The sequence below is a fragment of the Brassica rapa genome, chromosome A08, assembly GCF_000309985.2.
Source record: "Brassica rapa cultivar Chiifu-401-42 chromosome A08, CAAS_Brap_v3.01, whole genome shotgun sequence".
Taxonomy (NCBI): Eukaryota; Viridiplantae; Streptophyta; class Magnoliopsida; order Brassicales; family Brassicaceae; genus Brassica; species Brassica rapa.
Window position 1 is genome coordinate 18,443,374 of NC_024802.2, and position 13,974 is coordinate 18,457,347.

At 29.8% G+C, this 13,974-nt stretch overlaps 1 protein-coding gene and 1 pseudogene across 1 annotated transcript; both read left to right on the forward strand.

The window, feature by feature from the left end:
- Window positions 1-5,049: 5,049 nt before the first annotated feature.
- Window positions 5,050-7,567, forward strand: LOC103835467 (protein NRT1/ PTR FAMILY 5.15). Its single transcript, XM_009111647.3, is given in 4 exon segments — window positions 5,050-5,620; window positions 5,623-5,676; window positions 5,755-5,972; window positions 6,178-7,567. Coding segments are annotated over 4 exon segments (1,608 nt in total). The 5' UTR covers window positions 5,050-5,553; the 3' UTR covers window positions 7,447-7,567.
- Window positions 7,568-7,799: 232 nt separating this feature from the next.
- Window positions 7,800-10,399, forward strand: LOC103835466 (annotated as a pseudogene).
- Window positions 10,400-13,974: the final 3,575 nt, after the last annotated feature.

The window sequence follows — 13,974 nt, forward strand, 5'->3', positions numbered from 1 at the left end:
CCCGAAACACTTTATTCATCGCCGAATCAGGTATTGGTTCATGTTGGTTTAGTATTGTTTTTGGTTTACTAACTGGTTTAGGATGGTCCTATTGTAAATATAATTTAAGTTGGTTTAGCATATATTATGTTTAAAATAACTTAAATTAAATAATAATAATATTATGCTTAAAATATAATTTTAGAGAGTTTTCAAATATAGTTTACAGAACAATATAGGTGATGAATTTAATTTATTAAATTCGTTTATTACTTAAAACTAAGTTTTTTTAAAAACATACTGAGTTATAAATATCAATGATGGATTGGTGAGTATAACATGAAGAAAAAAAATATAATATCTGATTTTCAAGATAAGAAATTCAGCTTTAATTTAGATACTCAATATATAATATCTTAAATTATTTTTTTAAAAATATACATAATTTATATATATATTAATCTTCCAAACTTAAACTATTATATTATATATGAATAATGTTTTTAAATAAAAATAATTTCTGATTTAAAATAAAAATAAAAATAACAAATGGTTATTTTCAAATAATGGATGTAATTTACATTATACTATCATTTAACAAGTATTAGATATGTTTTGATATATCATTATTTTCTATTTCCAGAAAACAATAAATTGTTAAACATCAATATCATCTAAGTAAAGTATACGAACAACACAAATTCAAACATCACAAAAAATATTTACATAACCATTATAATACAATAATTTAATCAAAAAATACAATAAAAATATTAAAAAGAATAGTTATATACTTAATATTTGAAAATAAAAGATATTTTTGCTAAATTGTACTTACCTGGCCAAGGAGATCGACTATCTTTTTACGGATCGATCGAATGTTGAGCATGTGGTCGATCCGAAAATACACTGGAGTTTAATAAAATTTCTAAAACATTTATTCCAACACTCAAAAGATAGTTTTGCTAAATATGATAACTAGATAGCCACTAAAATTACAAAAAAAATTTAAATAGTAAAAAATATGTTAATTTAACGTGTTAAAATTTAAAAATAAATTTTAATTATGACATGCATTTAACATTTATATAAATATATATCATAGCCTAAATATAAATAATTTAATAACTTAAATTAGAAAAAAATAAAAATCCCGGGCGTAGCCCGGGTTAATCCCTAGTCTATACTAATAAAAGGGACCTTTTGAGGCTCCATAGAGCGTCCACATCAGCAAAAAAAACTTCTTCCGAAAGATGACATGTGGCATAAAATATAATTTTACATTTTAATATTACTAATTTTTGAAAATTATAAATAATATGTAAATATACATCATAAAAAAAGAAAAACTACATTAAACATATGTAAAATTACCATTTTTCACTTAAAAAAAGACGGCTTATCTCCATAATGTAAAATTACCGTTTTATAAAAAATATGTAATATACATCATAAAAAAGAAAAACTACATTAAACATATGTAAAATTACCATTTTTCACTTAAAAAAAAGACGGCTTATCTCCATAATGTAAAATTACCGTTTTATAAAAAAAACATTATATATAATTTCAAAAATAATAAATATATGTAAGCATACGACATAAAAAAATGGAAATACTACATTAAAAATATGTAAGATTACTACTATACTAATAAAATGGACCTTTTGAGGTTCGATAGAGCGTCCACATCAGCAAAAAAAATTTCTCCCGAAAGATGACTTGTGGCATAAAATATAGTTTTACATTTTAATATTACTAATTTTCGAAAATTATAAATAATATGTAAACATGCATCATAAAAAATAGAAAAACTACATTAAACATATGTAAAATACCATTTTTCACTTAAAAAAAGGCGGTTTATCTCCATAATGTAACATTACCGTTTTACAAAAAAAACATAATATATAATTTGGAAAATAATAAATATATGTAAACATACAACATAAAAAATGGAAATACTACATTAAACATATGTAAGATTACCATTTTACATTTTTATTTAAAAATAATAATATGTAAACGTACAACATAAAAAATAGAAAAACTACATTAAACATATGTAAGATTACCATTTTTCTCTAAAAAAAAGACGGCTTATCTCCATAATGTAAAATTACTATTTTGTAAAAAAAAACATTATATACAATTTTGAAAATAATAAATAATATGTAATCATACAACATAAAAAATAGAAATACTACATTAAACATATGTAAGATTACCATTTTACATTTAAAAATAACAATAATATGTAAACATACAGCATAAAAAAAAGGAAAAACTACATTAAACATATGTAAGATTACCATTTTTCTCCATAATATAACATTACCATTTTATAAAAAAAACATAAATATAATTATTTAACTATTTATCCAAGTTCTTCTATTAAACATTGTCGTTTTACATTAAAAATAGAAAAATACATTAAGATTTAAATATCTATCTTAAAATATAAAATATAGATATTAACTAAATATAAAGTATAAGAAAGAGAAATACTCAATATATAAAAAATAAATAATAAGTAAATATTATAAATATATAAATATACGAATTATATATACAATAATAAGTAAATGCACAATTTTTTTAAAATGGAAAGAGTACATTAAATATTAAACATCTATCTTAAAATGTAAAATATAGATATTAAGTAAATAGAAAGTATAAGAAAAATAAATACACAACTTAAAAACAATGGAAAAAGTATATCAAGATTTAAACATTTATCTTAAAATGTAAAATATAGATATTACTTAAATAGAAAGTATAAGAAAAAGAAATACACAATTTTAAAAAAATGGAAAAAGTACATTAGTTTTTAAACATCTATCTTAAAATGTAAATCTATCTTAAAATATAAAATTATTAGTAAATAGAAAGTATAAGAAATAGAAATACACAATATAAAGAAAAATAAATAATAAGTAAATATATAATATAAGTAAATACCCAATTTAAAAAATGGAAAATTACATTAAGATTTAAAAATATATCTTAAAATTTAAAACATAGATATTACGTAAATAGAAAGTATAACAAATGGAAATATAAAATTTAAAAAAATGGAAAACGTACATTAAAATTTAAACATCTATCTTAAAATGTAAAATAGAGATATTAAGTAAAATAAAAAGTACAAGAATTGGAAATACATATACAGGAAAATAAATAATAAGTAAATAATGGCAATATATAATATATGAATTATATATATAATAATAAGTAAATACACAATTTTTTTTAAAAAATGGAAAAAGTTCATTAAGCATTAAACATCTATCTTAAAATGTAAAATATATAATATAAGTAAATACACAATTTAAAAAAATGGAAAAAGTACATTAAAATTTAAATATCTATTTTAAAATATATATATTACGTAAATAAAAAATATAAGAAATAGAAATAAACATTTAAAAAAATGGAAAAAGAACATTAAGATTTAAACATCTATTTTAAAATATACAGCTATCTTAAAATGGTAATAAATTATATAAAAATAGAAATACCACATTAAACAAAAAAAAATGTATAGTTTTACATAAAGAAAGTTCCTATAAAACTCATTATTCCATCAACATCAACCTCACACTATCAAAGAAAATTTTAAAGCACTCGAGCAATAAAATGGTTCCACCATCAACTCTTGCCGTCCCAAAAACTTTTAATGACATTGAATGAGATTTTTTATAACAACGAACTTTTTGTAAGGTGGATTCATTGTTGGGAAACCCGCAACTTCCAAAAGCCAAACTTATTCATGGGAATTGAATTGCTTTTCATAGACTTAAAGGTATTCTTACAAATTTAAATTAATCTAACCTATAATTTAATTGTTAATATTCATACTAACTCTTTCATGATCAAACCATTACAGTTAATAACCATTCAAGCGTATTCCCGAAACACTTCCTTCCTCGCCGAATCAGGTATTGGTTCATGTTGGTTTAGTATTGTTTTTGTTTATTAACCGGTTTAGGATGGTCCTATTGTAAGTATAATATAAGTTGGTTTAACATATATTATGCTTAAAATAACTTAAATTAAATAATAGTAATATTATGCTTAAAATATAATTTTAGAGAGTTTTCAAATATAGTTTACAGAACATTATAGGTGATGAATTTAATTTATTAAATTAGTTTATTACTTAAAACTAAGTTTTTTTTTAAAACATACTGAGTTATAAATATCAATGATGGATTGGTGAGTATAACATGAAGACAAAAATATAAATATATGATTTTCAAGATAAGAAATTCAGCTTTTATTCAGTTATTCAATATACAATATCTTAAATTATTTTTTAAAAAATATACATAATTTATATATATAGATTAATCTTCCAAACTTAAACTATTATATTATATATGAACAATGTATTTAAAAAATAATAATTTCTGATTAAAAAAAAACAAATGGTTATTTTCAAAAATGGATGTAATTTACATTATACTATCATTTAACAAGTATTAGATACGTTTTGATATATCCTTTTTCTATTTCTAGAAAACAATAAATTGTTAAATATCAATATCATCTAGGTTAAGTATACGAACAGCACAAATTCAAACATCACAAAAAATATTTACATAAACATTATAATACAATAATTTAATCAAAAAATACAATTCAAAAAAACAATACTCAAAAGAATATTTATATACTTAATATTAGAAAATAAAAGATATTTTTGCTAAAGATATTTTAATGGATCGATCGATTGTTGAGCATGTGGTCGATCCAGAAATACTCTGCAGTTTAATTAAATATCTAAAACATTTATTCCAACACTCAACAGATAGTTTTGCTAAATATGATAACTAGATAGCCAACAAAATTACAAAAAAAGTATTTAAATAGTAAAAAATATGTTAATTTAACGTGTTAAAATTTAAAAATAAATTTTAATTATGATATGCATCTTAACATTTATATAAATATATATCATAACCTAAATATAAATAATTTAACAAGTTAAATTAGAAAAAATAAAAATCCCGGGCGTAGCCCGGGTTAATCCCTAGTCAAACAAAAAAAATTGAGATATATGTGCGCTTCCATTCTTCTAGGGGTCCACGACTGGTTTTGAATTTCCATAACCTCTAAAACTTGACTTTTCGAATGAGGAACAAATAATAGCTGATATAATAACATGAGCACTGCACGTTACTTGTTTTAGATTTAATCAAATAACACAGACGAGTAATCAATATATTAAAATAAAATAACGAACAAGAAATCCCTGATATAAACTGCTGTCAAACAGAAAAATATAAACATAATAGGGCATGTTACTCGGTTTGGATTAACCAAGTAATATAGACGACCAAAGTACAGCTCGTGGAAAACTGGTCCATAAAAGAAATTATGGTGATTTTTAACAAAGGGACAATATGTCATACTACTAATTAATGGTAACAATGGTGTATATACTCTCTATATATTTATAGTTATCTGACTACTACGCCTCATCACGTTCTCATCTAAATTATCATAATTATTTAAAACCTAAATTCAGTTTTAAGTTTAACATAGTTCCTAATCTCAGTTTAGCGAGAAATGTCGACACCGGAGGAAGAAGTTGGACTTCTTGAAGATTTAGTTAACGACTCCGTCGATCACCGTGGTAACCCGCCGTGAGATCTTCCACCGGAGGATGGAGATCCGCCAGTCTTATAATAGGTGAAAAGAGTAAACTGTGATTAACTTAGTGTTTGTTTCGTGTTGCTAATTAAATCTTGATCATGTATGTTTCATCAGGTGTGGAAGTTGCAGAGAGATTTGCTTACGTTGGGATTGCATGCAACATGATCACTTACCTAACCGAACAGCTCGGGCAATCGACAGCAAACGCCGCCGTAAACGTGAACACGTGGATCGGAACCGCCTCCACGCTTCCTATTATTGGAGCTTTCTTAGCAGATGCTTATCTTGGTCGCTACCGGACAATTCTTGGATCTTCCCTCATCTACATACTGGTTGGTACCTTGTCTTCTTCTTTCTCCACTAATACTGTTAAATTCGAGTTTATCATCGTGAGCTTCCAATTTAAAATCAGATAATAATTTGATTATCCTATCTTTTATATATTAGTTCATTATTTTTTAACTGAGATTTCATTCATTCATTAACAAATTACAAAAAAAAAAAATTAAGTAATTAAACCGGATGAAATGATTATAGGGGATTGGACTACTGACCTTGTCGGCTTCCCTAACTCTTATGGGATCGTCTGAGAACCGTAAACCTTCTTTCTTGATGAACGTACTTTTCTTCTGCTCTCTTTATCTTGTGGCCATAGCACAAGGAGGTCACAAGCCATGTGTTCAAGCGTTTGGTGCGGATCAGTTTGACTCGGACCATCCTAAAGAGAGATTAGCCAGAGGATCGTTTTTCAATTGGTGGTTCTTGTTTTTATCCGGCGGAATAGCCATATCAATTCTTGTGATGGTGTATATTCAAAGCAACGTTAACTGGGCGTTTGGTTTTGGGATTCCATGTCTATTCATGGTTATGGCTCTTGCTATCTTCTTTCTTGGGAGAAAAACTTATAGATATCCAAAGAGAAACCACGAGAAGACCAACAACGGTTTTGTAAGGATCGGTAGAGTTTTCTTTGGGGCCATCAAGAATCGAAAACTGATGAATTTAAATAAAGCGGTGCTCTTAGGAGAAGAAGGTGTAGAGCCATGTAGTGATGTGGACGTGGAGGACGCGAAGGGTTTGGTAAGGCTTATTCCAATATGGATCACATCGATGGTGAGCATGATTCCTTACGCTCAATACTCTACTCTCTTCACCAAGCAAGGTGTTACCGTGGACAGAAGAATCTTGCCGGACTTGGAGATCCCTCCGGCTACTTTATTATCATTCGTGTCTATATCAGTTCTCATCTCAGTTCCGATCTACGAGCATGTGTTCCTGCCTATAGCCAGAAAGATTACCAAGAAGCCTAATGGGATCACAATGCTCCAAAGAATAGGAGCCGGAATGGTGCTAACGTGCGTCAACATGGTGCTCGCAGCACTGGTGGAAGCCAAGCGGTTGCGAATCGCTGAGGAACACGGGCTCATTGACAAACCGAACGTTACCATTCCAATGTCCATTTGGTGGTTCGTCCCTCAGTATATGTTGGTCGGTATGATCGAAGTGTTTGACCTGGTAGGTGCACAAGAGTTCTTCTACGACCAGGTCCCCACAGAGCTGAGAAGTATCGGTCTTGCTTTCTCTTTGAGTGCGTTGGGTCTTTCGAACTTCTTTAGTGGTCTTCTCATCATTGTTGTTGATTGGGCTACAGAAAGAGATGGTGGACACAGCTGGTTTAACAATAACTTAAACCGAGCTCATATTGATTATTTTTACTGGTTGCTAGCTGCATCCACGGCCATCGCTTTCTTTGTGTTCGTGTTCATTTCAAGGTCGTATGTTTATCGTCGGGTAGACCAAGTCTAAAAAGTATTCAAAGGGCAACTTATGTTGATTTTAATATGACATGGTTTTGTGTTCCAACTTTGTAAGTTACAGTTTTATAATTTAATTTGTGAAAGAAAGCTTCGATGTGTGTTTTGTTAAAGGTTATTTATGAAAATATTATAGACACTACATAGATTTAAATTTGAATATTTAAACTCAGATAATCAAACAAAAAACATGAGATATGTGCTTGCTTTACGCTTCCATTCTTCTATAGGGGTCCACGACTGGTCTTGAATAATGAACAGAAATAGCTGATATAACATAAACACTGCACGTTACTCGTTCTGGATTTAATCAAATAACATGACTAATCAATATACTGAAATAAAATAACGAACAAGAAACCCCTGATATAAACTGCTAACAAACATTTTAAAAAAATAAACATAATTATTATTGCTTATTACTGGGTTTGGATTAATCAAATAAAATAATATAGATGACCAAAGTACAGCTCGTGAAAAAGTGGTCCATAAAAAAATTATGGTGATTTTATAACAAGGGACAATATGCCATACTACTAATTAATGGTAACAATGATGTGTTACAAAAAAAAAAAAAAGTACTCTCTATCTATTTATAGTTATCTGACGGCTATATACCTCGTCACGTTCTCATCTAAAAGAGAAAAAAGTTTTAACATAGTTCAGTTCTAAGTTTTAAAAGAGTTCCTAATCGCAGTTTAGCGAGACATGTCGATACCAGAGGAAGAAGTTGGACTTCTTGAAGATATAGTTAACGACTCCGTCGACCACCATGGAAACCCCGCCGTGAGAGCTTCCACCGGAGGATGGAGATCGGCCTGTCTCATAATAGGTGAACAGAGTAATTTGTGATTAACTAATGTTTTGTTTCTTGTTGCTAAATCTTTGTGTATGTTTCATCAGGTGTGGAAGTTGCAGAGAGATTTGCTTACGTTGGGATTGCATGCAATATGATCACTTATCTGACCGAACAGCTCGGTCAGTCGACGGCGAATGCCGCCGTGAATGTGAACACGTGGAGTGGAACAGCCTCGACGCTTCCTATAATAGGAGCTTTCGTAGCAGACGCTTATCTCGGTCGTTACCGGACAATTCTTGGATCTTCCCTCATCTACATACTGGTTGGTACCTTCGTCTTCTTCTTTCTCCACTAGTATTGTCAATTTCGAGTTCACTAGCTTCAACTTAAAACTAATTGATAATAATTGAATTGGTCCTAATTTTTAGTTCATTATTTTCTAACTACCAATGTGAGATTCCTTTCATTTCATTCATTCACAAATCACAAAGAAAAAAAAATTAAATTAATTAAACCGGATGAAATTATTACAGGGGCTTGGACTACTGACCTTGTCGGCTTCCCTAACCCTTATGGGATCATCTGAAGAACGTAAACCTTCTATCTTGATGAACGTACTTTTCTTCTGCTCTCTGTATCTTGTGGCCATCGCACAAGGAGGTCACAAGCCGTGTGTTCAGGCGTTTGGTGCGGACCAGTTTGACTCGGACCATCCTAAAGAGAGAATAGCTAGAGGATCGTTTTTCAACTGGTGGTTCTTGTTTTTATCCGGAGGAATAGCCGTATCGATTCTTGTGATGGTGTATATTCAAAGCAACGTTAACTGGGCGTTTGGATTTGGGATCCCTTGTTTGTTCATGGTTATGGCTCTTGCTATCTTTTTTCTCGGGAGAAAAACCTATAGGTATCCAAAGAGAAGCCACGAGAAGAACAACAACGGTTTTGTAAGGATCGGTAGAGTTTTTATCGTGGCCTTCAAGAATCGGAAACTGATTAGTTTAAAACATTCTGGTCAGCTCGAGTAAGTTGCATAGATCCCAAGTTTTCGTATATATCATTTTCCGAGTCGGTTCTTCTTCAAAAAGTAAATTTAATAAGGATTTTGGTAAAAAAAAAAAATTGAAAACAGTTTGGGCGTCTATTAATTGTTTTTGAAAACATTTAATAAAGATATTTTGATAACAATCTCCAAAAAAATTTAGGTTCAAAGCCAATATTAATTTCATTGGACTGTATGATCATTTGAGTTTTGGTTTAGTGCTGGACTTTTTTTTAAAAAACTAGTGCGCTTGTCTTGTTTTGACGTTTATTTGTGTGTGACAAGATTCCTTGCAAAAGCGATGCTCTTAGGAGAAGAAGGTGTGGAGCCATGTAATAATATGGACGTGGAAGACGCTAAGGGTTTGGTAATGCTTATTCCGATATGGATCACATCGATGATGAGCATGGTTCCTTACGCCCAATACTCTACTTTCTTCACCAAGCAAGGGGTCACCGTGGACAGAAGAATCTTGCCGGGCTTGGAGATCCCTCCAGCTTCTTTTTTGTCCCTCAATGCTCCAAAGAATAGGAACCGGAATGGTGCTTACGTGCGTCAACATGGTGCTCGCAGCATTGGTGGAAGCCAAACGGTTGCGAATCGCTGAGGAACACGGGCTCATTGACAAACCGGACGTGACCATTCCAATGTCTATATGGTGGTTTGTACCTCAGTATATGTTGGTCGGGATGATCGAAGTGTTTGGTCTGGTAGGTGCCCAAGAGTTCTTCTACGACCAGGTCCCCACAGAGCTGAGAAGTATCGGTCTTGCTTTTTCTTTGAGTTCGTTGGGTCTTTCGAACTTCTTGAGTGGTCTTCTCATCATTGTTATTGACTGGGCCACAGAAAGAGATGGTGGACACAGCTGGTTTAACAATAACTTAAACCGAGCTCATATTGATTATTTTTACTGGTTGCTAGCCGCATCCACGGCCATTGCTTTCTTTGCTTTCGTGTTCATTTCCAGATCGTATGTTTATCGTCGGGTAGACTAAGTCTAAATAATTAGAAGTCAACACAAGTTGACTTCAAAAAATATCATATTTGTTTGGTCCAACTTTGTAAGTTACCGTTTTATAAATTTAATTTGTTGTTTTCGTCTCAAAATCACACTTTATTCCAAAAAAATAATTTCATTAACCAAATATTTGAACTTACAAGTTAAAAATAATTTAGTGGAAGTGCATACAAAAACGTATTTATCAATCTCGTTGCATATGTTTTGGATAAAGCTTTAATGCTTGGGACTACAAAAAGGTCCATTCATTGTTAATATGTATAAGTAGCATTTACCACCATATAGGTACGGTTGTGCGATTCGTATGTTGCCAACACACCTTATCCAGCTTGAAAGATTTGCTACAAGGAACTGAAAACGTGGTATTGGCAGGGCCATATATATCAAATAAAACTTACAAAACATAGCATGGGCACAATATAAGCAAATATAAGAAAAATGACAAAATCTAAAACTTATAGATTCAGACTTGAGATAATAAAAATATTCACGATCATTAATATCTAAATTGTCGTGAACCTAGAACACCGATCAAATGTCTAAGAATTAGAACCTAGAGCACATTAATATAAATACTTAATGTAAATGTCATGAAAACGTGAAAGTCGAAGGGATGCCTAAAGCAAGTGGCTTTTGGATGGCACGTTCGTTGGAGCTGTTTCGTACCACTCGACCCAGCAAAAAATAGACGACGGCAAGCCAATAACTGTTGACAGTCACAACTATGAGAATAGATATAAATGCAATTACTAAGTTTGTTGTATAGATCCCATCAAATATAATGTCGAACTCAAAGACCGCCTATAATACGTGGGCTCTTGGTGAATCGTTCTTTCGAGTTGTTTTGCACCACTTGTTTCACCGACAAAAACAAGCTCTGAGAACATATATCAAATGTAATTATTTGCTCAAAATGTATACTATTACCGTAATGAAAAACATCAAATGTATCGTACTTCCACTATGGAATAAAGCGTCTTTCTAATTGATTCAGTCACAAAAAATATGAACAATTAGATGTCGCAGAACCTGTTGACTCCTCAACACAATCTGTACCACCAACTCCAGAGGCTCCTTCAGGGAAGTTTGTTGGGAATGTTGATATTGTGGTTGATAACTCTAACTCCTCTCCGTCTTCTGTACCATTTGTTCATGACAACTTATTTGCGGTATTGGATAGTGCTGATGCCAGTGAACCATCGAGTGTCCCACCAGCCAAGGAACTTGTCTTTTCAAATTCTCCATTACCATTTACTTTTGCCTCTCATGATACTTCCCCTACACATCCTCGAGACCCGTTTGTAGATGATGAATCAACACTAAGGTCACGAGGCGGTAGGCCATTAAAGCCATCTCAAAGGCTTAAGGAGATGGAATGGTTTACTGTTACAGGGAAAGGAAAAAGAGGCCGAGGAAGAGGTCCTCATCACTGAGTTCACAACAAAATCTTGTTAAGTGTTGCCTTCATCATACTATGTTGCTTTCGCGTCTCTCTTGACTTTAAAACTGTTGCATGTTGTTTTATCTTTGAACTCTTAAGGTCCCTAAAACCTTATCTCTGTATCTTTCTAGCATTTAAATTGAAAACCTTTTTTCAAAAAAAAAAAAAAATATGAACATTTTACATATATCACACCGTGCTAGCTGGTACGTGATCATATCAAGATACATTTTAATAGAACTTTTGTGTGTATATGGTTAGTATACTATCAACTATAGAAAAATAGCTCTAAAACATAAACGAAATTAAGATTACACTATTTTATTTAGCTATGTTTTCCACAAAGAAATTAACATCTTTGCAAAAAAAAAAAAAATTGATAACCAACACTTGATTAAACGGTGCGTGTTTTAGCAAGATATTTAAACAGATTGTGTGTGGATCTTGGATTTAATCGAAGGTATCGATGACCTCCAAAAGTCTAATAGTTGACTTTGGATTGATATAAAACGCCTGATATAAAGGTAACAATGCACGTTAATCGGTTTGGATTAGTCAAATAATATAGTCGACTAAACTATAGCTCGTGAAACACTCATCCATTAAAAATTGCGTAACCATTAATTACAATCAAATTCCATGTTATCAGATTGGATCGAAGAATATGTTTTAATCAAATCTTGGCAATTAAAATCAGTCGAGAACAGTAAAAAATGTGATCTTAATCACATGTAATCATATCAAATCACGATGAGTATGCTTTTGATAATATATTGTATTCGTTATATATATTGATAGTAGCGCTTATTGTAAGCTTATAGTTTTAAGTATATATAGTTCATATTATGATTTATGAGTATATAAATATGTACAAGTTTTATGTAATGGAGATAATAACTTTAATTGTTCTCATTTTCTTTACCTCGTCATATTTTGATACACAACATGTCATACTACTATATATTGGTAAATTTGAAAACCTCTTTTACAAAAAAAATAATGTAAATTAATATATATATAGTTCTTTGACTGTTACACCTTCTCATTCTTAAACAAAAGGAAGAAGAAGATTACGAACAAACAAATAATTTCATCTGCGATTTAAGTAGGTCAGGTGGATAGAAATTGATACCTGAAGAAGTTGCACTTCTCGAATATATCGTAAGCTAACGTATTTATAATTTAATATGTTTGTTTTTTCGTGTCAATACACACTTCGTATAAATTAAAGGATAATTGAATCCTTACTAATAAAAGGGACCTTTTGAGGCTCCATAGAGCGTCCACATCAGCAAGAAAAACTTCTCCCGAAAGATAACACGTGGCATAAAATATAGTTTTACATTTTAATATTACTAATTTTCGAAAATTATAAATAATATGTAAACATACAGCATAAAAAAAATAGAAAAACTACATTAAACATATGTAAGATTATCATTTTTCGCTTGAAAAAAAGAAGGTTTATTTCCATAATGTAACATTACCGTTTTACAAAAATCAAAAAACATTATACATAATTTGGAAAATAATAAATATATGTAAACATACAACATAAAAAATGGAAATACTACATTAAACATATGTACGATTACCATTTTACATTTTTATTTTTAAAAAAATAATATGTAAACATACAACATAAAAAATGGAAAAACTACATTAAACATATGTAAGATTATCTTTTTTCACTAAAAAAAAGACGACTTATCTCCATAATGTAACATTACTATTTTGTAAAAAAAATATTATATATAATTTTGAAAATAATAAATAATATGTAAAAATACAACATAAAAAATGAAAATACTACATTAAAATATAGTTTTACATTTTAATATTACTAATTTTCGAAAATTATAAATAATATGTAAACATACAGCATAAAAAAAATGGAAAAACTACATTAAACATATGTAAGATTATCATTTTTCGCTTGAAAAAAGACGGTTTATTTCCATAATGTAACATTACCGTTTTATAAAAAACAAAAAACATTATACATAATTTGGAAAATAATAAATATATGTAAACATACAACATAAAAAATGGAAATACTACATTAAACATATGTACGATTACCATTTTACATTTTTATTTTAAAAAAATAATATGTAAACATACAACATAAAAAATGGAAAAACTACATTAAACATATGTAAGATTATCTTTTTTCACAAAAAAAAAGACGACTTATCTCCATAATGTAACATTACTATTTTG